The sequence below is a fragment of the Protomyctophum bolini genome, assembly GCF_963924005.1.
Source record: "Protomyctophum bolini genome assembly, chromosome: 22".
In the NCBI taxonomy this organism is placed as follows: Eukaryota; Metazoa; Chordata; class Actinopteri; order Myctophiformes; family Myctophidae; genus Protomyctophum; species Protomyctophum bolini.
Window position 1 is genome coordinate 2,274,323 of NC_137883.1, and position 24,129 is coordinate 2,298,451.

General features: G+C 43.6%; 1 protein-coding gene across 1 annotated transcript; it reads right to left on the bottom strand.

The window, feature by feature from the left end:
* Positions 1-1,864: 1,864 nt before the first annotated feature.
* LOC308310445 (spermatid perinuclear RNA-binding protein-like) lies at positions 1,865-19,344 on the bottom strand (the record flags this gene model as incomplete). The annotated part of the gene is made up of 6 exons (XM_080756787.1): positions 1,865-1,941; positions 4,436-4,580; positions 8,826-8,969; positions 10,036-10,170; positions 12,066-12,209; positions 19,276-19,344. The coding sequence occupies 6 exons, from the start codon at positions 19,342-19,344 to the stop codon at positions 1,865-1,867; spliced, it is 714 nt and encodes a 237-aa protein (XP_080612913.1).
* Positions 19,345-24,129: the final 4,785 nt, after the last annotated feature.

Consider the following 24,129-nt stretch of genomic DNA (forward strand, 5'->3'; position numbering starts at 1 on the left):
AACCAGACAGCTTGATGCGAAAGGTGTGAACATGGGCGATTTACAACCTCACTACGCATCACATTTATTTTTCGTTTGTCTTTTAGGTGTTAGGACCTCAATTACACCCACGCAACGTGAACTTCGAACATTCAGTGGATTTTTCTGTGGTCTGGGATTTTATCTGTGTCCGTGAAAAGCCTTTTGAGCTGCAATGGAAACAGGCAAAACAGTGAAAACAGTGACATCTGCTCGCAAATATATACCATTGTCATATATGGGATTTGCTAGCTCTAACATCACACTCCACAGGAAAATTAGAGAACTTGTTTGAGCCAGAAAACCCCAGAGCACAGAAAATCTACTGAATGTTACTTAAAAGTTCAGGGGTTTTTTTTGGGTGCAAGCTCAGAAAAGTAAAAGTAAGAACATTTTCTCGTCGTGGATATGTCCGACTATAGGTAATAATAACTACACTGGCTCCAATTGGAACACAATGGTTCTATTTCACATTTCCGGACAAGGTTTCTACCCGACGACAGCGACACCAGCGCGGCTGACAGCTCCGTTTAGATATGCTGCTGCTGCTGGTGCCGCCGCCGCCGCCGCAGAGCCAACGAGGTTAGAATGTGACGAGGCTTTTCTAAATGCCTCCCGTTTCCCCCTTCGTTCTGTGAATAGGTCAAAGTCGGGGGTACTAAAGTGGAATAAAAAAAAGACGAAGGTGCTGATGAGGTATCATCAAGCAAAAGCCTTCGACCTCTGTGTCTCTCTCGAGTGGAGCCGAGCCAGACGTGCATGCGAGGGTTGAATACCAAAACGCACACCAAGGAACCCCGCGGGGGGGTGTGTGGGGGGGAAGGTTTGGGTCAAAGCAATCACGAGGTTGAGCGTTTCTGTGGGTAACATAACTTAACCCGTTTAGGCCCAGCGTCGGACATTTTTAAAGTCTTCTAAATCCTAACAGTTGTCTGAAATACCTCATGTTTCTATATCAGTGGTGCTCGATATTTCATGTCAAGGACCCCCAGAATTACGTGTGTATTTGGCCACCGACCCCCATATGCCCAGGAAGCAAATAAAAAAACCTGAAATAATATTTCCACGATTTTTCAAAAATAACAGACCTACAAGCGCTATGAGCTTGTAGATCTGCTGTTTTTCGACAGCTAAAGCATAACGTAACGCTTTAAAACACCAAAAGGGGTTCCCGCCCAGAATGGGTTAACATAACTTTCTTCTCTAAATGAGCAACTCAAAGGAGTTCGATAGTGCTGTCTAAATGCTAAGTAGAGGTACTACTGCCTCCAGAGTCTATTCTAGCAGAATCGGATACTATAACACAAGGCATTTCTTTTTAGCTTTTAGAGACAAGACAAGACTTTATTTTTGTGTCCACATTTTGCGTCATCTTTCCTATACATTCTTCAACGCGGCTCACATCGATGCGTTTGTCGTTCTTTACAGAGAATGTGTGTCAAATGAATCAGATCTAAACCTCTCCCTAACTTATACAACAAGCACAACAATAACAAAAAGGCTGATGATAGATATAGATATAATTTAGATTCAAAGAATGAGGTAACAATTCACAGTAAGAAATCCTTCAAGTTTTCTTTTTTTTTTGTATCTTAAGAACTTAAACCTGCAGTATGTTTTGTTCATCTTCAGAAGACTTTTTTGTTTGTTTGGGAAATGGTAAGAAAAAGAAATGAAACATAAAAGCACTTTTTGCTCACTCATAAGTCCTTAAATAATCTCTCCTTTAATATTGTAGGAAAAAAACAACAACAATAACAGCCTCTTTCCCTTCTAGAAAAAAAATGTAAATAAAAAAATAAAAGGCTATAGATGTGTTGATTGATACCCGTGTTCCCCTGGTGTGCTAAAAGAACTGGTAGTGAGGGAGAGGGTAGGCGGGCATTTTCATGACAGGCAACAGAAGCATTCTCTTGGGCATACCTAGAGTGGGGAGACAACGAGAGAGAGAGGTACAACTCTGAGTGAGTGAGTCAGCGTAGTTATTTGGCAGCACATTTCTATTTTAGTCTTAGTCATTTAGTCATTTAGTTTCAGTCCACATTTGTAGTCACCTGGAATGTTCTAGTGTTAAGGCGGCGGTTGGCACGCGTTTTTCGGAAAACCGATGGAGAAAAGAATTTTCGAAAAGAGCGCGCTCTGTGTGCCGGGACCTTCCTTCTAGTTTTAGTCGACTAAATGTCGTGTGATTTCAGTCGACTAAATCTACAGTTGATTCAGTCGACTAAAAGTGTATTTTGGCGGGCCTCGATGCCGTCGTTAATGGCTGATTTTACACTGGCTGAAAATAGCCGATCTACAAGCTGACAACGTGCCGCGCTGCGATGCGTTGTCAGCTTGTAGATCTGCTATTCTCAGCATGCAACCAAGTGTAAAATGACTTATACTGGATTTTAGTCTAGTTTTTATTTGTTGACGAAATTGTCAGTATATTTAGTCATCATAGCTTAGTTTTCATGTCGACGGACATCTTTCGTCTTAGTTTCAGTCGACGACATCAACACTGGCGTGAGTCCAGGCCAGGGCAAAACAAAATGTGTCTTTGCTAAACTACGCTAACGTGCTAAACCACTGGTTGCAATTAGCGTGCGGTCAGGGGAACCCCCACAGGGTCCTTGAGGGGGTTCTACCCATCTAAACGACTGATAGTTAGAACCCTTATGGAGTCTGTGACTCTGACAAATAGAGCTCGTATATTCACCGGCGTCAGAGGAGTTACATTTTGCACTTGAGGATTACATAGATTGGGGTCCCAGTCGCAGAGATAAAATAATTGTATCAAATGAGGTTTTATATGCAGGCCATCAGACTGGAGGGGGGGTATTTAATTAATCTATTAAGACCTGAGGTCAAAATTCAAATAATGTCTTCTAATCTAAGTCATGAGAGTTTTCTGAAAAACCCTATGTTTCTGTATCAGTGGTGCGCAATTCATTTTTTATTATGTGAAGGAACCCCCAAATGTATTTGTAATTTGGCCCCAATTTGAAAACGTGTTGTTCCAGGGGACCCGCAGAAGCAAAGATTTGAGTTAAAAAAACGTTCACTCTGAAAGAACATTATATTCAAACAATTGAGCCACATTTTCATGATCTTTCAAAAAATAGCAGATCTACAAGCTCGTAGCGCGGCACAGAGGCAGACTTTGGTTCGACATAGCATTGGTTCCGACCGGATTAAGGTTGGTGAGCGATGCGCTGCTCCGTGCTTGCGGTTATGGTTAGTTTAGGGTTCGAGGTAGGTTGTCGTTCGGACCAATGGTATGGTCGGAAACTAAAGCGCGCACCCATGTTCCGCGACCAGCGTGGTTTTAGCAGGCTACATTTTTGGGTCAAAGAGTAAAATGGCAACATAAGGAGTGAAAACGGACGACTTCATTCCTGTATAGTGGCCACCGAGAGAGGCCATCTCTCATCATCATGTTGTCATGATGTGGAATGTTCCGTAACAATACGTGGAACATTGCAGTCGAAAGATTACAAAACGTTGTGATTTTAATGTCGTTTCTGTATAGGTTTCCTCAAATATTTTAGCTTTTACTCTCCTTAATGTCAAATACCCGAGATAGAATTTCCCAGTGCTGTGCTGTGCGTGCATCTGAGTGTGTGTGCGTGTGTGTGTGTGTGTGTGCGCACGCACACATGTGTGTGCCCATCAAGAATTGTCAAAGCAGCAACACGAGGCAGAGCAAAGCAAAGCAGAAAGCACCGCGTCATCAGTGCCCATACCCGAGGCGGGGTTGGTGAAAGGGCCTTTCTGTGTTGGAGTTTGCATGTTCTCCCCTAGGGTAGGTACACTCACATGTTCTCCCCGTGTCCCCTAGGGTATAGGTACCCTCACATGTTCTCCCCGTGTCCCCTAGGGTATAGGTACCCTCACATGTTCTCCCTGTGTCCCCTAGGGTAGGTAACCTCACATGTTCTCCCCGTGTCCCCTAGGGTAGGTACCCTCACATGTTCTCCCCGTGTACCCTCACAAAAATCATGCAGTAAACTACCTCTCCTGGCCAGATGGAGGGTGAATCGAACTGGTCGGAAAATAACGTGCGCTACGTCTGGCTGGGGTAACTCTCCCCTGTCAGGTAAAAAGATGCAGCTTGGACTCCTCATGCATAGAAGGAAGCATGAGTCCGCTGACCCCCCCCCCCCCAGGTTGGCAGAGGAAGTGTAGTGCCCAGGATTACATTAGACAATTGACACCGGGTGAAAAAGTGAAGAGAGAACGTTTGTTTACAATACAGTTTACAGTATACGAATCCAGGGTCCAGGGACCGACGTAGAAGACATTTTTTTTAGAATATGATCTCAGGTCAGAATGGAAAACGGTCAGGATGTAGAAGACATTTTTTTTAGAATCTGATCTCAGGTCAGAATGGGTTTAAGTGACTCTCTCTCTCTCTCTCTCCGTCGTCGCTAACCTGGCGTGACGTATCCGGGAGGCGTGGCGGCGCTGACGAAGGCTCCCCGGGCGGCGAGGGCGGCGGCGGTGGCCCGCCCTCTCCCTCTGGCCACCTGGGCGGCTACCGCAGAGGCCGCCGCGGCCGCGGCCAACGCTGCTTTGGTCTGGACGGTACATGGGGACGAGCAGAGAGAGAGAGAGAGAGTGTTAGAGAGGCATGGGGGCTGACATCCTGTTAACCCCGTTATGGCTAGTGACGTAATTGACGTAAATCGTTTAATCCCCTGTAATCGGGAGCTTATTATAACAAAATGTAGCAACTTTTAGCTTTTTTGGCTAACGGCTGTGGAATCTATACCAAAAACCGGCCGAAATCCGCGCGTGCACGCGCGCCGTCTTTATGTGCATCGCTGCGTAAAATGCGATATTTTGGGATGTTTTTGGGCTTGATTAGAGCTTAATTTGACTTAGTTATGAAAAAGACGATGGTAGCTTAGCATCCCGGACAGCTAAGCTAGTGACTCAGGGTCAAACTACTACCGGATGTTTAGGATTGTTGAACCGGAAGTGACTTCGCCAGATTCGTCTATTTGGTCAAAATCGGCATAATGGTGCATTCCCGCCATCTGGTGGAAATAATATATATTACTCTAGCATTGCCCTGTGAGAATGATCCATAGTGTGTATATCGCGGATGTTTGTATTGGCATTAAATGACAAATAAAAAATATGAATAGTGCTGGCATAAGGATCAATCCAATGTTAAATTAGGTTGGTCAGTAAGGGGGTTAGAGGGCACTTTTAGACAAAATAAAATGCGATAATAGCTGATCTACAAGCTCACAACGTGTCGCACTGCGATGCGTTGAGAGTAGTGATGGGAGATTATTCGGCAAACACATCGGTAATCGGTATCGGTAAAATAATATATCGGATTTAGCGGATGTTTCATTTTATTACAATTATGTTGAAAAATGAATTAAAAAAATGCCTGAAAAAGCCTTTTTGTGATGATGAAGGCTGCATATTATATCAGTGTTTTCTGGGGAAGCTTTCAAAAGAGTCAATAGTTGGAACATTTAAAACATTTATACTACAAGGAGTTTATGTTGGGATACGAGCCAACATTTCAACAACGGTGCATCCCTAGTTTTGGAATAAAGAGGCATTTGCTTTTTTTTTAATTCCCTGGAACAACATATTTTCAACGACTGACATAGAAACATGAGTTTTTCAGAAAACTGTCACGATTTAGAAGGCATTTGTAGAATCGTCCTCAGGTCTATAAATGGGATAAATAGTGAAAATGTTCACTGCTTTTGTGCGACACGCTTATAATGAGGAATAGGCCATTAAATCGGGCATTCATGTACGAAGAAAAAGAAAAGTTGGAGATACGAGGATTCCGCCCGACAACAACATGCGCGCGACACACAGACACTCATCATGACACAATAGAGCGTCGCAGTCCCTCCCCCTTTCAGAACAACGAGTGGCCCAGGAAATGAAAACGCAATGCATTTCCCCATAGGCAGTTCTTATTTAATTTATTTAAAGACCTTTTAAGCGTCGTTCGAAGCCAACTCTTGTCGTGACAAATCATGACAACACACACAATTTTTCGGGCCAAACAAAGAATTAGAAAGTAGAAAAAACTGAAGGTTACAACACTTTTTGTTGTTGTTTTTCTTCTTTGTAATTATTTGTTAGTGTGTTGTCATGATTTGTCACGACAAGAGTTGGCTTCGTACGACGCTTAAAAGGTCTTTAAATAAATTAAATAAGAACTGCCTATGGGGAAATGCATTGCGTTTTCATTTCCTGGGCCACTCGTTGTTCTGAAAGGGGGAGGGACTGCGACGCTCTATATCAAGCGTTTTAATCCTAAATTAAATGATCGTACAAGAGTGTTGAGCCAAAGTGGCAAAATGAGCCAATCTACAAGCTATATGATCTACAAAAAAGAAATTGAAAGTGAAAGAGGTTGTTTCCGTTTTTTTTAAATATATATAAATATTTATAATATTTATATATAGCCTATATACATATTGAACCAATGAAGTGTATTGACTAAATATTAGATCAATTTGAACACAGGCTAATTTCTAGGTTTTGTACATACATGGTTTCCGGTCGACCGACAGCGATTACACATTACGCAACGCTTGTATAAATAAATGTACAAACACACTCAAAAACCCCTTTCAATTGAACCGAAATGTCTTGAATAAGAAATCACTTAATATTGATCTAATCCGATACCCAAAGTACACAGCTTCATTGACAAGGCTAAAAGGTAATCTGATAACTGTCGAGGCCACCACGGATTACTCTGTTGCTGAACACAGAGTTTTATTGATCGCCAATTGGACACGATATTGACGAAGGTGATCTGCCAACATGCGGAGGGACAGTATTGATAAGAAACGTGATGCGGGGACAACTCAATCACTTGACATTGACCCAGGGCTATTATAGTTAAAGGGATATTTCACTTTTAAAAAAAAGCTTTTGGTCATTCTATCGTCTACTCAGCCTTATGTGAACACCCCGGACAGATTTGAAGTTACTTGATTCAGTATTTAGACATTTGATATTCATTTTTGCTGCCCCGCCCCCTTCCTATATACAAACCCATTATAACTTCAATACTCCATTTTAACCATGAAAGCATCATTGAAAACGCCCAACGTTTTTTTCTGGTGACTGATATTATCCTTCTAATAGGCTACGTGAGGGGGCCGTGTCTTTTCAGAATACTGTTTTCATCTATAATTAAATAATTAGAAAGAAGAAAAACAACACAAAAGGTGTTGCAGTACCCTGGCCATTTTTTCTTCTTTCTAATTATTTGTTCAGCCCGGCAAATTGTGTTTATTGTCATGAGTTGTCAGCATCCGTGTTGGCTTTGTCCGAGGCTTACAGGACTTTAAATAAATACTTTCTGAAACGTCTATGAGAAAAATGAATGGGAAATTCTCTTCCGGGCGGCTCATGGGGGGCGTGACTGCGACGCTCTAAAACTAAAACTAACCCTAACTGATATAAAAATACAAACAAGGCTTTACAATCATTAATTATACTATAACTGCATTCCGTACGTACAGAACTAACTACAGTAAGACTAACGATAGAGAAAATGTCCTTAGTTTTAGCCTTTGTCCAACATCTTCCGAAATAGCAGATCTACAAGCTCACAATACGTCAACAATACAACGTGTGAGCAGACAGGTTGGCTATTTTTTGTTGTTGTTGCTATTTCTCTGACCTTGGTGGATCTTGCCACTAACTAATCCATAATTATTACAAAAACCTTTTCAGAAGAAAATCAAAGCGAAATAAAAAATAAAGCATAATGAAAAATGAAAAACTATAAATACCCTGCTTTGATCAAATTCAACACACAGCGGCTCATTCTGCTCTCGTGAACGTGGTCAGCTGGCGCATGTGAAAGGAAATGCTCCGTAAAGAAGCCCAGACGACACCAAAGGGTTGAGTTGCGGGAGAAAAACGTGTTTTAAAGGTAGACAGGCGTAAAACCACACCAATGCAACTCAATGAGTTGCATGGGTGTGGTTTATCTTACAAAAACGTGTTGTCCAAACCCGACCCATTGGTATGTGGTTTGACACGATATTGCTGTGGTGGAGTTTCAGAGAGGCAGGGCACTTTTGAACATAAACAGCGAAAATGGCAGATCTACAAGCACACAACGCGTCGCAGCACGACGCGTTGCGAGATTGTAGATCTGCTATTTTCGGGGCGCAACCCAGCACTCTTTATCTAGCGGAGATGCGGCGTATAACGACATGGGTTTCTAAACAAATGTGTTCAACGCAAAATGGTATACGTTCCAAGTTCAGGAGACTTCAGGAGGAAAAAAAAGCAATTCTTCTGAATGCTGCATGCCTTCCGGCATGCGGGAAAGGAGTGTGGTATTTGCATTTATTTCACTCAGTGGTTCCCAGGCGTTTTAGCTCAAGACCCAAACAAAATGTATTAGACGTTTGCCCGCCCGGGGCCCAAACTATAGTGAAAATAGGCGATCTACAAGTTCACAACGCGGTGTGAAGCGTTTCACTACTATACCACTTCTTCTAATTAAATTAGAATTAGAAAATCCATACATTTTATGGATTTTCTTAGTATAGGGTTTTCTTTGATTTCTTCACGAATTTGCTGGAAAAAAAATCACTGAATTTTGTTTTCAATTCGTGGATTTTTTTTATTTTTTGTCCGCCATGCATCAAAAGCAGATTTTTTACGGCTCTAGCAGTGATTCTCAACCCGTTTGAACCCATTTTGGGGCGGGAACCGCTTGTTGGTGTTATACTGCATTATGTTTATACTTTAGCTATTGAAAAATAGCAGATCTACAAGCTCAGAACGTGTGCAGGGAAACCGTATACCTGACTCGGGAGTATCTTCTTCTTCTTGTTGGCCGCTGCGTTGGGTCCAGAGAACAGCTTCTCCAGGGCAGCCAGCGCCGCGCTGGCCTTTGCTACCTTCTTATTGGGCCCTGCCCCGCGGAACTTCTGTCCATCTACCTCCACCTGAGAAACGCGCACGCACACACACACACACACACACACACACACACACACACACACACACACACACACACACACACACACACACCATCATCATCATCATCGTCATTTTTCGACCGCGGTCGAGATCATGGATTTCACAATGCAACGCATTATCAGTCAGTGAGTCAGCCAGCCAATGGGGTGTAACCTATATCAGTCAGTGAGTCAGCCAGCCAATGGGGTGTAGCCTATATCAGTCAGTGAGTCAGCCAGCCAATGGGGTGTAGCCTATATCAGTCAGTGAGTCAGCCAGCCAATGGGGTGTAGCCTATATCAGTCAGCCAGCCAGTGGGGTAGCCTATATCCTATATCCGATAAATGTTTTTTTTTTTATGTGATGTATTCCCATGCTTTTGTTCTTGCTTAATGTAAGTCGCTCTGGATTAAGAGCGTCTGCTAAATGCCTAAATGCCTAAATTGTATATCAGTCAGTGAGTCAGTCAGCTAATGGGGTGTAGCCTATATCAGTCAGTGAGTCAGTCAGCTAATGGGGTGTAGCCTATATCAGTCAGTGAGCCAGTCAGCCAATGGGGTAGCCTATATCAGTCAGTCAGCCAGTCAGCCAATGGGGTGTAGCCTATATCAGTCAGTGAGCCAGTCAGCCAATGGGGTAGCCTATATCAGTCAGTCAGCCAGTCAGCTAATGGGGTGTAGCCTATATCAGTCAGTGAGCCAGTCAGCCAGTGGTATAGCCTATATCACTCAGTGAGCCAGTCAGCCAGTGGTATAGCCTATATCAGTCAGTCAGCCAGTCAGCCAGCCAGTCACTCTAGTCAATCCCGTCTCTAGGCTGAACAAGACAGCTTGTTTATAGCTCCGTCCTGCTGTCAGGCAGGCCTGCTATAATCAGTCAGCGGAGCAACGGAGCGGCCAGGCGGCGCCACGGAAACAAAACAACACACCCTCGCAGAGAACACAGGCCTGCCTGATTTACCTTTACCACTGATCAGCTATCTGGTGTGTGTGTGTGTGTGTGTGTGTGTGTGTGTGTGTGTGTGTGTGTGTGCGTGCGTGCGTGCGTCCTTACTTCCATGACAAAGCGCTTGTCGTGGCTGCCTCCGCTCTCAGAGATGAGCTCATACTTGAGGCCTCGCCTCTTCTCGTTCAGCTCCATGACGGGATTCTTTCCGCTGGCGGTCAGTATGGGACCCTGAGTTCTCACCTGACGCGCGCGCACACGCACAGACACACAGACACACAGACACACACACACACACACACACACACACACACACACACACACACACACACGGGTGTTATTAACACAATGCACGCTACCCCTATAAGCCAGAACGTGGCGCCTGCAGTGCCGAAGAAATCCGCGCTTGAGCTTACAAGACGGTTCACTTACGAAAGCCTGCTTTTTGTACAGTTTGTTAGATTAGATTAGAGTAGGCAATAGTAGGGCACTGTTGTCACTTTATTTTCGTTTAGTATAGGTTAGTGTCTAAAACTCAAGAGGTTAGTTTTAGTATGCTTTTGGTTATTTCCCTTAGTTGCTCCGTGTGTCATTTGTTTGAAAAAGGTATAGTAATTCATATTGAATGCCTATGTAAATATATTGTTTTCCTCTAATTTGTATGCCACAGAACGAATAATAAAGACCTTTTGGCATTTTACCGCCTTGCCTTCTTACAATAACCGTTCTAGACTCGTGAGTCGTTATACACTCAGTGACACATGGATTTGGCCCAAAGCATTTCTGGGGGTCCCCAGCCATTTATGGGGGCCCTCTGGAGTGAGTGTGGAGACATAAGTGGCCATCCCCAAAGTTGCCCACCCCTGCTCTATAGGGTGTAAAAACGTGTGCGTCACCAATAGGGGGGGTGGCGTCTAGCCTACATCACTCAGAATAGAGTGACGGTGGTATGTTTGTGTAAATATTGAGCTCGTTCTTGGCGACAACATAGTGAACCAACACCAGGATGGATAGAAAGAACGTCGGGCCCAAATACAGAGCATTGCAAGGAAAAGGAAAATGTTGTGAACAAACACGGCTGTGCTTGGATACTTTGTTGAACGTTATGTCTCTGCGCCCCGTGCGCCGTACAGCCATTCTACGTATTTTTTGTAAACTCGTCAATCTGGGTTCCCTGGTGCTGTCTCCATGCTGGAGAGCTGAAAATCACATTTTCTGGCTCATTCCCTCGACGTGACCTGCTGTGGCACTTATTTACTGTGCAATTCTGCCCCGTTGTGAGGTCAGTTTTAAAAAAAAGAACGTATACAAGCGCACCGGATAGTCGCTCAATGTAAACAAACCAGACAAGCCAACAAGTATGGCGGCCGCTACCACGTGACACATATGTTGACGCCTCCCCTCCAGGAGATTTTGGTACACACTATTGCCCATTTGCAGACCGCGGCCATGTTTCCATCAGAGTTTTCAGTAGCGCAACCTCCTGCTGCCTCCTGCATTATGTGCCAATTCAAAACAGGTGGTACACAGGGCGATTGAGTGATATCTAACGAGCACTTCCAAACTCCAGCACGTGGACAAATAATCACCTGCAAGGACACAAAGTAGCTCATAACATAGCCTGGAACTAACCTATGCTTTCTATGGCATAGGCAGCTCCCGGCAGGATCCGCCGGCAGAAACTGTGCGCAGCTGCTGTTGATACTAATTAATTAGAGCGACAGAGAGAGAGAGGAGTGTGTGTGTGTGTACATGTGTGCGTGTGTGAGTCAATTTAACAAAGGTGCAGACGATCAGAAATCAGCAGAGAGTGATCGACGTTTGTGCTACTCTGTGCCGTATTGAAGTGGACTCGGACCCAGACTTTTTTTTTCTCCCTGGAAATAAAAACGTCTGGGTTTCCGAGGCTACTCATAACATGTCTACAGTGGATTTTTAAGAAACAAACACTTTGAGGATAGAAAGAGAATAATTCAAGCTTTCCGTACACAGCTTGACACAATCCGTTTAATACAATCAGATAGGACTTTTCTGTTTGGATGAATGGGCTGTCTATATGGAAGTTGCACCTAGGCAGCGCCTTATTAACTCATATGGTAATATGGCCGCGGTCTGCATACTGTATGGAGAATACCCACCTCCAGTGTGTTGGAGCCGTCTGTGGGGTTATTGCTAGCGGGCGTGGAGGTGTCACTCTTTCCCTCGCTGTCTGACTTCTCGTCTGAACTCATGGGGTCCAGGTCCGAGTCGAAACCCGTAGGGTAGCCCATCGCCTGGAGCACCTGGAGGAGGTGGAAGAGTTTAAACCCATTTAGAGATTAAAACAATGTCTTCCACATCCTAAAAGTTTTCTGAAAATCACACCCGTGTGAACTGAGTGGTGCAACTCCCCTCTCCCCCCCCCCCCCCCCTCCTCCTCTCATCTCTCTCTCTCTCTCTGCAGCACTAATACTATCTCTCTCTCTCCGTTTCTGGAAACAGCGACCCAGATGGTACTCATTATACTGGCTCATTAACGTCACATAGGTAGGTTAACCAACCAGGGCCGCTTTTAGGGTAGATCGAATGGTGCCGTCGCACTAGGCCTCGCGCATGCGAGGCCTCGCGCATGGCAGCGTTTTGATTTTCTTTTTTTTTAATAAATAAAAATAAACACTTTCCATCTCAGATATTTCACATGACAGATTTGAGTGCCTCCCTCCCAGCCCCAGGCTCCTCTATTCTATACTCTTCTATAGGCTCAGCCGCTCAGTCTGCGTGAATGTCTTTGCACACCGGCCGGCTTTTTGCACCGGCCATCATTTGGTTACATACAGTTCCATGCAGTAATCCTTTTTTAGTATGGTAAACAATAAACATTGCAGGCAATGCATTTTGATTTAATTGTAAGAGGGAGCGTATCAACACACAGGTGTAACCACGACATGTTCTGATTGAGCATGGGGAAGCAGCGGACAAATACATGATTTCATTATAAACTGTAGGCCTATGTACCGGTAGATTTTCACCCAATGAAAATTTACACTTCACAGATTATAGGCCATTTGGAATTAGAACAATCGGTTAAAGATTGACCGAGAATAACACGATTTAAATATCAACCTTTTTGTTGCGCCGAGGTGTTTTATAGTAGGCTACTATACTTGTGAGGACCTGGCTGCACGCCCCGCCGCGCACCGAAAATGGATGATCTGCAAACTCAACATGGTGAACACGCATATAATAATATAAATGAGGGCTGAGGCTGATTAAGTTTGCATATAACGGCCCATGGGCCGTTATATGTATAGGTATGTATAGGTACGGTACAGTCCTATTCGTCTGTGCCTCAATCTCAAAATGACATTGATGGGTACCTATGGGTATTTATGTTAGACACACCCACAGACACACCCCCAGATTCTCAGCCACACCCACAGGTTTATTTTAATATGTGGAGTGGCTATTCAACCACCAGGTGGCGTCGGCCCATGATGAGCAGAGCTGCATGCACTGAGTCTTAATATGTAGCTTCTAGCAATATGCAGTAAATTTGTACTGTAAACTAAAGTATCAATACTGTAATATTGAAATACATTGAAATACATACTGTTACAAGTAATATTTATTTGAGTAAGCGGTTAGGGTCCATTTGGTTCCATTTCTACACTCTAAAGTTAAATTATCATTGATGTTACAATATAAATATTGGGGGTCCCAGAGATATAAATGCCATTAAATGGGGGTCCATACTCCATAGACTAATGCATGTCAAACTGGGGGTCCTTGAAATTAAACGGGTTGAGAGTCACTGCTATAGCTGTAAAAACCTTATCTTATGGGGGTCCCTGGCATATCTTTTCAAATGGGGGTCCCTGGCATATCTTTTTCAAATGGGGGTCCCTGGCATATCTCTTCAAATGGGGGTCCCTGGCATATATTTTTCAAATGGGGGTCCCTGGCATATCTTTTTCAAATGGGGGTCCCTGGCATATCTCTTCAAATGGGGGTCCCTGGCATATCTTTTTCAAATGGGGGTCCCTGGCATATATTTTTCAAATGGGGGTCCCTGGCATATCTCTTCAAATGGGGGTCCCTGGCATATCTTTTTCAAATGGGGGTCCCTGGCATATCTCTTCAAATGGGGGTCCCTGGCATATCTTTTTCAAATGGGGGTCCCTGGCATATCTCTTCAAATGGGGGTCCCTGGCATATCTTTTCAAATGGGGGTCCCTGGCATATCTTTTTCAAATGGGGGTCCCTGGCATATCTTTTTCAAATGGGGGTCCCTGGCATATCTCTTCAAATGGGGGTCCCTGGCAACTCTATCTCTCTCCCTCCCTCCATCTCTCTCTCCCTCCCTCCATCCCTCACTCCCTCCCTCTCTGCCTAAACAGTGGTCCCTGAGGGGCTCCAGGTGGTCCCCAGCTAAATGGATAGTTGTTAACCAAATGGACCCTTATAGATATTTAACTCTATTAAATGTACTCTATTACAAATAGTGGCATAGATAGTCAGGGTCTGTCTGTCTGTCTGCCTGCCTGCCAAATTACAATATTTGCCTCTGAGATGTGGAGTAGAAGTAAAAGTATTGGAAATCGGTAATACTTTAGGCTCTTTGGATGCAAGAGAATATAGAGTATTTTAATTCATATTTAATGATGTTCAGGAGTTTAATACATTATGTGAGCTGAAATGCTTCACAGTTTCCTGGCAAGACAGTTCATATTACCCCACCCCCCATGGCGCATCCAACACCTTTAGCTGTGTCCCAAACAATGGAGCCAGGGTGAAATGTTATTCACTTCAAACTGTGCTCTCCTATGTTTTTTCCCTGCACACTGTTCTTAAAGGATTCAATCAATCAATTACATGAACCCTAACGCAATGTTGTTTGTTTTGAATGTATCATTAGTTTTCATGTTCTATTTAGGTTATTTTTTATTGTAATATGGGGTATTTGTAAGGGAATTAAAATGTTCAGAAGTGACAGACTACACTATGCATCCACTGCACACAAAATGGAGTGGAAACTGAGTTACATGTCCTAACCGTACAGAACTTCTGGGCTGTACGTTTTGATTAATTGAATACACAGGACCTCAATGGAAACAGGCCATATCTTGGGGTTAATCCTTTTGGTAAATGGTAAATTGTTCTTTTATATAGCGCTTTTATCACAATCGCTTTATATCATACTCTTGTTTGTATTCAACTTGACTTTATGTGCGTGTTTCTTACAAATAAAGTAGTCAATCCATCAATGAGTTATACAGTGGAATCCTCATTTATCTCTGAGAGTGTAGCCTACAGGAGTCTGGTTTGAACTGAAATGTACTTCATGTCAAACTGTAGGTGCTTTCCTGTGCTTCCCCCCCCCCCTGCATACCGTTCATAAAGTATTAAATCAATCAACATGAACCCTAACATTAGGTTGTTTGTTTTGAATATATCATTAGTTTCCACTTTCCATTTAGTTTAGTTTTTTATTGTAATATGGGGTATATAACTGATTGATTAATTGACTCGGTTATTTAACAGTTTGCAATAAACAAGCACAGAAAGTACATCTTGGTGGTGTGTAGCGAATCTTGTGGACCAGACCCATTGCAAGATGCTGTACTCTGTTGTCAACCCTAAGCCCTTCCAGCCTTTCAAAGTGTGGAGGTGTTAGTTGGATTCGGGGGTTGAGGCCAAGTAGTAGCCTGACCAGCTTATTAGCATGTCTAAAGAGACAATTGAAGCTGGAGATCCTAGTGAGTTCTGTCGGAGTAGCACAATAAGCATTTAGAAATTCAAAAGAATCTTGAGTAAACAAATTAGGAGGGAAGGACAGATTTACAGACATACCAATAGTAGTGAAAAGTCTTTTTACTTTTTTTCAGTAACACACACACACACACACATATATAAATATATATATATATATATAATATATATATATAAAGCTCCTTTGAATTTAATTTAATTTAGATTTTCTGTCTCATTTCAAGTTTTCAAATATATAAAAATATTTTGAAAATAGCAGATCCACAAGCTCACACATTTTAAAATGGCCAAATTGTGTATAGTTGTTAATGTGTATTTTATTTACTTCTACTCCATTACATCTCAGAGGCAAATATTGTATTTGTACGCCACTACATTTATTTGCAAACTTTAGTTAATGTACAGTTAATGTACAGTCCTCAGAACAGGGGGTATTTAATTGCAAACATTTCATCAATAATCATCAAGACAATATTCAGATTAAAGAGACACGCCAAGGACCCCCCCACCCGAAGAGACACGACAGGGACCCCCACCCGAAGAGACACGCCAGGGACCCCCCCTCCATAGACTAATGGCTATAGCTGTAAAAACCTTCTCTTATGGGGGTCCCTGGCATATCCTCTCAAATGGGGGTCCCCGGCACATCCCCCCAAACGGGGGTCCCTGGCACATCCCTTCAAATTTTCATTAAATTTGCAAGCTGTATAGTTGGGTGGGGGGGGTGTTAAGGATTCAAATTAAAAAAGGGCTAAAGTAGCAGATCTACAAGCTCAAAATAATCAATAATCATCAAGACAATATTCAGATTAAAGAGATATGCCAGGGACCCCCACCCGAAGAGACACGCCAGGGACCCCCCACCCGAAGAGACACGCCAGGGACCCCCACCCGAAGAGACACGCCAGGGACCCCCCCTCCATACTCCATAGATAGACTAATGCATGTCAAACTGGGGGTCCTTGAAATTAAACGGGTTGAGAGTCACTGCTATAGCTGTAAAAACCTTCTCTTATGGGGTCCCTGGCATATCCTCTCAAAAAAATTTGAAGGGATGTGCCAGGGACCCCCCAGGTCCCTGGCACATCCCTTCAAATTTTCATTAAATTTGCAAGCTGAATACTGCACTGGCCTCTGTCCTACTGCCCTACTGCCACCTACTGTCTGTTTATTATATTACACAGTAGGTGAAAAGAAAACTCCCCTTAAGACTAAACCACACCCATAAGAGGTGTGACTTCCATAGGTACCCAGGTACTTTTAAATACCTAGAGGTAACTATGGGTACTGGGCCGGCATAAACCAAGGGAACCCCACTGTATAGGTATTACTTTTGCTGCGAGCGCAGGGCCTCGCACAGAAATCTCGCACAGGGCCTCGCATTTCTCCCAGACGCCCCTTGTATATAAATTCATATGTCCTTGTTATCTATTGTGTTGGGGGGTCGCCCACTGTATAGGTGCGCTACCCGTTAAGAACTAACGGGGTCGCAGTGTCGCATAGTTGAATATTATGTTTATTTCAGCTCTCTCTCTCTCTCTCTCTCTCTCTCTCTCTCTCTCTCTTTCTTATAAACGTTGCGCGCACGCACACACACACACACACACACACACACACACACACACACACACACGTGGTAGATCTGCTCTTTTCGGTGCACAAAAGAGGTGACAGCTCGGGCACGCACGGACGCCCGGAGACGGCTGAGGCCTCCTCAGAACCGGACCGGCAAGGCGCACCCATTCAATACCACCGCAAATACCAAAGTCAACCTTTTACGTCGCAAACGGGTAGCTTGCCGCGACGAGTACCGCGACGAGTACATGAATTATTGGTGGCTATAGCACCGACGACGAGTCCATATTAGGTCGTGGCGTATTCCGTTCTTGCCATGGCGTATTCCGTTCTTGCCATGGCTTATTCCGTTCTTGCCATGGCGTATTCCGTTCTTGCCACGGCAAGTCCATATTACGTCTGGCGTATCCCTCTCGCCGCGGCTAATTCTTAACGCTGTGGCGAATTGTTGTTTAAGCTGCGACGTATGAAGAATAAGCCATGGCGTAATGAAGAATATGCCATGGCGTAAAACAATAGGTCGCAACGATTCAACAATACGTCGCAACGATTCGTCGCCGCCACGAATTGATCTCGCCCCACCTGCCTGACTCAGTGAAACTCTTGTCACACAGTTTACAGTGGTATGGTTTTTCTCCAGTGTGGATACGCTGGTGTCTCTGCAGATGACCTAACTGAAACTTTTGTCACACAGTTTACAGTGGTATGTTTTTTCTCCAGTGTGGAGACGCAGGTGTATCTTCAGTTTACCTGACTCAGTGAAACCCTTGTCACACAGTTTACCGTGGTATGGTTTTTCTCCAGTATGGATACGCAGGTGTTTCTTAAGACTATCTAACGTACTGAAACTCTTGTCACACAGTTTACAGTGGTATGGTTTTTCTCCAGTGTGGTTACTGTCGTGGAAATTATACTAACACAAGACCACTTAAACTAAAAGATGAGGTGAGGACAAGATGATATGAGGCATTCAGTTCAATTTAATAGAGATCTCTAGAGCACAACCATCTTCCAGCATGTCGGATGACTGAACTCCAGAACAATACATGCATGTCAATTTTATACAGTCTTACTCAAAGGAGGAGGAGGACCTGTTGGTCACATGACCAGACAGGTAGCCTCCACATCAGACAATGGGACAAATCTAATTAGAATGACAAGTGGTCGAAGTCTAGTAAACTTGGATGGGTATGAATAAACTGTGATGAATGAGCATGACCACACAAAAGAGGCTGGGCTGGTGTTGCTAAACAGCTGGAGTCCAGGAAACTGTCTCACTGACACTTTGGTCATAACAAAAGCCTATTGATATGGGAAAACGGTTGATTAAGAGTAGGAGAGGCCTATGTAGTACTCAGTGTGAACCACACCCAGTTTGACTAGACATCAGGATAAGTAATTTACAATTAGTGGTGTAAATAAAAATAAAACAAACAATAATGTAAAACAAATTTAAAACAATAAAGCATAGCAGAAAATACAAAGAAAAACAAAGTGTTTCAAACGTTTAGTGTAAAATACAGCATATGACTTTCAAACTTTAGAGGACATAATACATGAATACTGCAGTTTATTCATGCACCATATCACTCCTCAGTCCGGAAATCGCAGCTGTTACATCCTCCCATAATATTGCATCCCACCTTCCCACAGCACAAGATCACAAGATCATACAATCTCACTCTCACTAAATGGTGGAATCCACTTCGTTTCAGGAGGTGAGGGTGGCTGTATCATGTGGGACGTGGTGCTAACTAGTTTAGACATGATAGTTCTAGAGCAAACAGATATACACATGAATATCAGAAATATCACAACAATTACAACGACAATGGAGATTAATGCACGCATCAGTGTGCTTTTTATCCCTCCGAACAAACCGTCAACAAAGTCCCAGAAAGGTTCTTCTTGAGTCTTGTGCAATTCATTTAGCCCATGCTTTGTGTCCTAGAGTGAGATGAACTGATGAGCTTCGGAGGACCAGATTATTATTATTATTATTATTATTATTATTATTTTTTTTACCTCAGCTGACACGACTGCCAACACCTTCTGTGTGAGGTAGGGATTGAGGTAGCTGTCCGGGTAAGTCATTTGTGCTGTTAGTTCGGTGTGTTCTGGGTGGGTATAGCAATCATACTGTAGTCCTGTCCTAAATCCTGCCAATTATATCGATACCATTCCTCCTTTGTTAACGGAATGGGCAACGCCATTGGGGTGGTGGTGCTTTTCGGCATATGTTGACATATCCAGCAGTTTGAATAATTCATTTGTAGAGCAAAATCTGTGATCATAGACATGGCCAGATTTGGATGATGTATGTCACGCCGTGGTCTACTGTGTGTCAGAGGTATATCCGGTTATGCATGGTTTTCCAGTTGCAACCCTTCTTCCCCCTTCTTCCACACACACACTGACAGGGATGTGATGATGCCCACTGCAATTGTGAGACAAATGATTTTGAAAGGGCCATATCCATATCCATGTTTGGACGTCATCGTGCAAACTGCTCAGTGTAGTGTTGTGGATGGGTCGTGGTTGAACTTCTTGCAATGCGATGCGTGAATCCAGGAGTCCCTCTCAGCGACCTTTACTGCCGTAGGTGTCGTCAGTAGTACTTGATATGGTTCGAACCAGCGGGGTTGGTGCCAATGCTGTCGTCTTAGGTCCTTTATCACCACCCAATGACCTGGCTGGATGTCATGTAATACACCTTCCTTGGGTTCTGGGAGTGCTGCTTTCAACCTGGAATGAATAGACTTCAAAACTTTGTTCAGTGCGAGACAATGTTTTATCATTTCGTCATCTATTCCCATTAGTGTCTGCTTAGTTCAGTCAAATCAATTTGGAGGCTTGCTGAAAGACTCTGTATTAGATTATTTACAAAATGATTTCCGTTATCAGATCCTAATTTTGACATTAGGCCGAATCTTGGGCTGGCCCAGTCCAGGACCTGCTTTGGGAAGAGTCATTGCGACCATGTGTGTTATGTGTTCCATGGCCCTGCCTCTGATGAGGATTGTTGTTGCCTCCCTGTCTGTGCCAGCCGTCTGTTTCATTTGTAGACCTCTGCTGAGAATTGTTGTTGCCACCCTGCCAGCTGTTTGTGTCATTTGCGGGCCTTGGATGGAGACACTGGCGAATTAAGTGGTGTGGGCTTCTACAATTGTGACATAGTCTCGCATTTCCATTCCTTTTCTTGTACCCGTCTCCTCCTTTCTTCTGGTGGTGATGGTGCTGTCTCTGTTGTTGTGAGACCTGCTGTTGCCAATATATCTGCTGCTGCGGACACTCTGGTCCTTGCTGTTGTGTGATCAATTGCTGTCCCTCATAATACATGATTTGTGCTGTTTCCATTCTCTCCTTCCGTATGTCATCTTGTGTGATTGCGTGTCGTTCGGCGTGTTTTGCATGTGCCCATACTGCGTCCAGCTCTTGGGTCTCCCAGCATATGCATGACATCATGACACGGTTGTGAATGGCTGGCCAAAGGCCATTAATTAAGGAAGTCTTTAACAGGCTGTTGTAGGCTGCATTATCATGGGTCAGACCGGCGTGCCTCTTGAAACATTGTTCCATTCTTGTCCGATAGTTGTCACAGCTTTCATCGCGGTCCTGCTTTATGGAATGGATTTTCTTCCAATCTGTACGGACTGGGTAGGCCTCTCTTACTCTGGAAAAGAGCCCAAGTGGATTCTGTAACTGTCCTGTAACAATGTCCGCTCTGACTCCATTCACGTCATAGTTCCCTTTCAGGTGTGGCCATTTTAATTTGAAGATCTTGCGGAACACTGATTCTAATTCCTGTGCTGATGGCTCGTACATTCCTATTAAATCCAAAACAGATGTACACCAGCGTTCTACATCTTCGGATGGGGTCGGGAGCTCTTCCACGATTTCGTTTAACTCATCTAGAGTCCAGTTTCGTTGAACCTGGACTGTCTCAGAATAAGCATTGCGGATCATCTCTGTAGCGTCATCCGTAGGTCTTGGATGTGGATTTGGGTATGATATGAGTGGAAATGTCTGATGTGGTAGGCCTACTGCTTGGCTGCAACTTGGTGGTAGGCCTGCTGGCAGTGGAAATGTCTGTGGTAGGCCTACTGCTTGGCTATAACTTGGTGGTAAGCCTATAACTTGACCTAACACATCTGTGCCCCACCTATTCTCCATTGATACTGCTGGCCCAGAAAGCTTCTTTGGCATAGCCACCTTTTTCTGTTGTCCATTCCCCATGGTACTACAAAAAACTTAAGAAACAAAAAAAAAAAAAAAAAATGAACAGGTTCAAAACAAATTAACAGGTTCAACACTATTATACTTCAGGCGTTACTTTCATTACCAACGGATGGCCAAAGACGAAGTGTTCTAGAAGAAGAAATTATCTTCCCCCTTCCTTCCCCCTTTTTTTCTTTTTTTTTTATTATTATTTTTTTAAAGAAAGACGGTTGGTCTCTTTTCTTCCTTCCTTCCCCCCCCCCCTTTTTTTTTTTACAATTTACAAAAAGCTGCTAGACTAATCACTTAAGGGTTTAGTTTAGCAAATCAAAACATTCATATTCTGCCACAACTATCACCATTCAGTGAACAGTAAAAAATGCTTTAGAACTCTGTCATTCAACTATATATTATTCTATTCATTTGAAATAATCACACTCATGTATGATGAAATCGAATATAGGTATAGGACATGGTATGGGACATACAGTACAACACACACAGAATATCTAGAACATAGAAACGCAAAATGACAACCGGGTTGTTAGTATTAGGATAAAAAAGGCATCCGGTCAACATGGAGAACCAATTTTTTTTTTTACATACAAATAGATGAAACCCTCCACCAAAAAATACACCCTGTGGGATCCTCCCCAGACACAGTTTAAAAACGAACTCTGTACTGAGTCTCTCCCCTATACACTCTGTATGCTATTTGGGACTCTCACCACACATAGGCTACAATTATGGAATCCTCCCCAGATACAGTTTAAAAACGAACTCTGTACTGAGTCTCTCCCCTATACACTCTTTATGAAACGGAACCCCGAACATAGGCTATACACTCTGTATGCTACTTGGGACTCTCACCACACGTAGGCTACAGTTATGGAATCCTCCCCAAATACAGTTCAAAAATACCCTAACCCTAACTCTGTATTGGGACCCTTCCCTGTACACTTTGTATGCTACTGTTTAAACATACACACAATTTTTATAGAATGAATCATAGCATCCTCTCACCTCATTTGAGTAACAGCTGATGTCGCCTGCCGTCCACCAGCTCTGGTATCCGTAGGCCGGCCCAAATGTTGCTTTGTACACAAAAGGATTTGCCTTGGCTAGAACGCCACCATCGATGGATTATCCCAGGAAACCAGAGCCCGGAAACGGCAGATGAATCAATCTCGGTGGAACCTCCAGTTACTGTCGTGGAAATTATACTAACACAAGACCACTTAAACTAAAAGATGAGGTGAGGACAAGATGATATGAGGCATTCAGTTCAATTTAATAGAGATCTCTAGAGCACAACCATCTTCCAGCATGTCGGATGACTGAACTCCAGAACAATACATGCATGTCAATTTTATACAGTCTTACTCAAAGGAGGAGGAGGACCTGTTGGTCACATGACCAGACAGGTAGCCTCCACATCAGACAATGGGACAAATCTAATTAGAATGACAAGTGGTCGAAGTCTAGTAAACTTGGATGGGTATGAATAAACTGTGATGAATGAGCATGACCACACAAAAGAGGCTGGGCTGGTGTTGCTAAACAGCTGGAGTCCAGGAAACTGTCTCACTGACACTTTGGTCATAACAAAAGCCTATTGATATGGGAAAACGGTTGATTAAGAGTAGGAGAGGCCTATGTAGTACTCAGTGTGAACCACACCCAGTTTGACTAGACATCAGGATAAGTAATTTACAATTAGTGGTGTGAATGCACAATTTCATATTTCCCATTACAAGACGCAGGTGTATCTTCAGTTTACCTGACTCAGTGAAACCCTTGTCACACAGTTTACCGTGGTATGGTTTTTCTCCAGTATGGATACGCAGGTGTTTCTTGTGACTATCTAACGTACTGAAACTCTTGTCACACAGTTTACAGTGGTATGGTTTTTCTCCAGTGTGGATACGCTGGTGTCTCTGCAGATGACCTGACTCAGTGAAACCCTTGACACACTGTTTACAGTGGTATGGCTTTTCTCCAGTATGGATTCGCTGGTGTCTCTTCAGTTGACCTGACTCAGTGAAACCCTTGTCACACTGTTTACAGTGGTATGTTTTTCTCCAGTGTGGATACAATGGTGTCTCTGCAGATTACCTGACGTACTTGTCATGGTCTGGCGCCCTACAGACCATGTCCCCATGTCAACCACTCCCACATTACACTCCCACTCTCAGTCCTTGCCACATACCTGCTCACACTCCCTCATTATCCCCACAGTGCCATGCCCCTTTCACACCTGAGGACACTTCTCCAATCATCCTGCTCCCCATAAGACTGGACTCATTCCACACAAACATTGCCAGTACATACACTCTGTTCCTGAGGTGTTCCGTGTTCCTGTCTTCTCCGTGTGTCTCTGTGAGATTATGGTAAACTGTTTTGGACATTACTATCTTAGCCTTGTGTAAGGTTTGCTTTTTGAACTGTTTTGCATCCCTGCTTTGAGTGTGAACAGTTTAGCGTTTGTGTCCCTGAGTTCTGCTTGCAACTTGTTGTATTGTTGTGTAAGCTTACCTTTTTTGGAATTAATAAAGAGTTTATTTGAACTTCTCTGCTTGTGGCTCTGCGCTTGGGTTCTGTCTCCTGCCTATCGGGACAGAATGTACTGGCCATATTGAACCCAGCAGAGCCAAGCCTTTT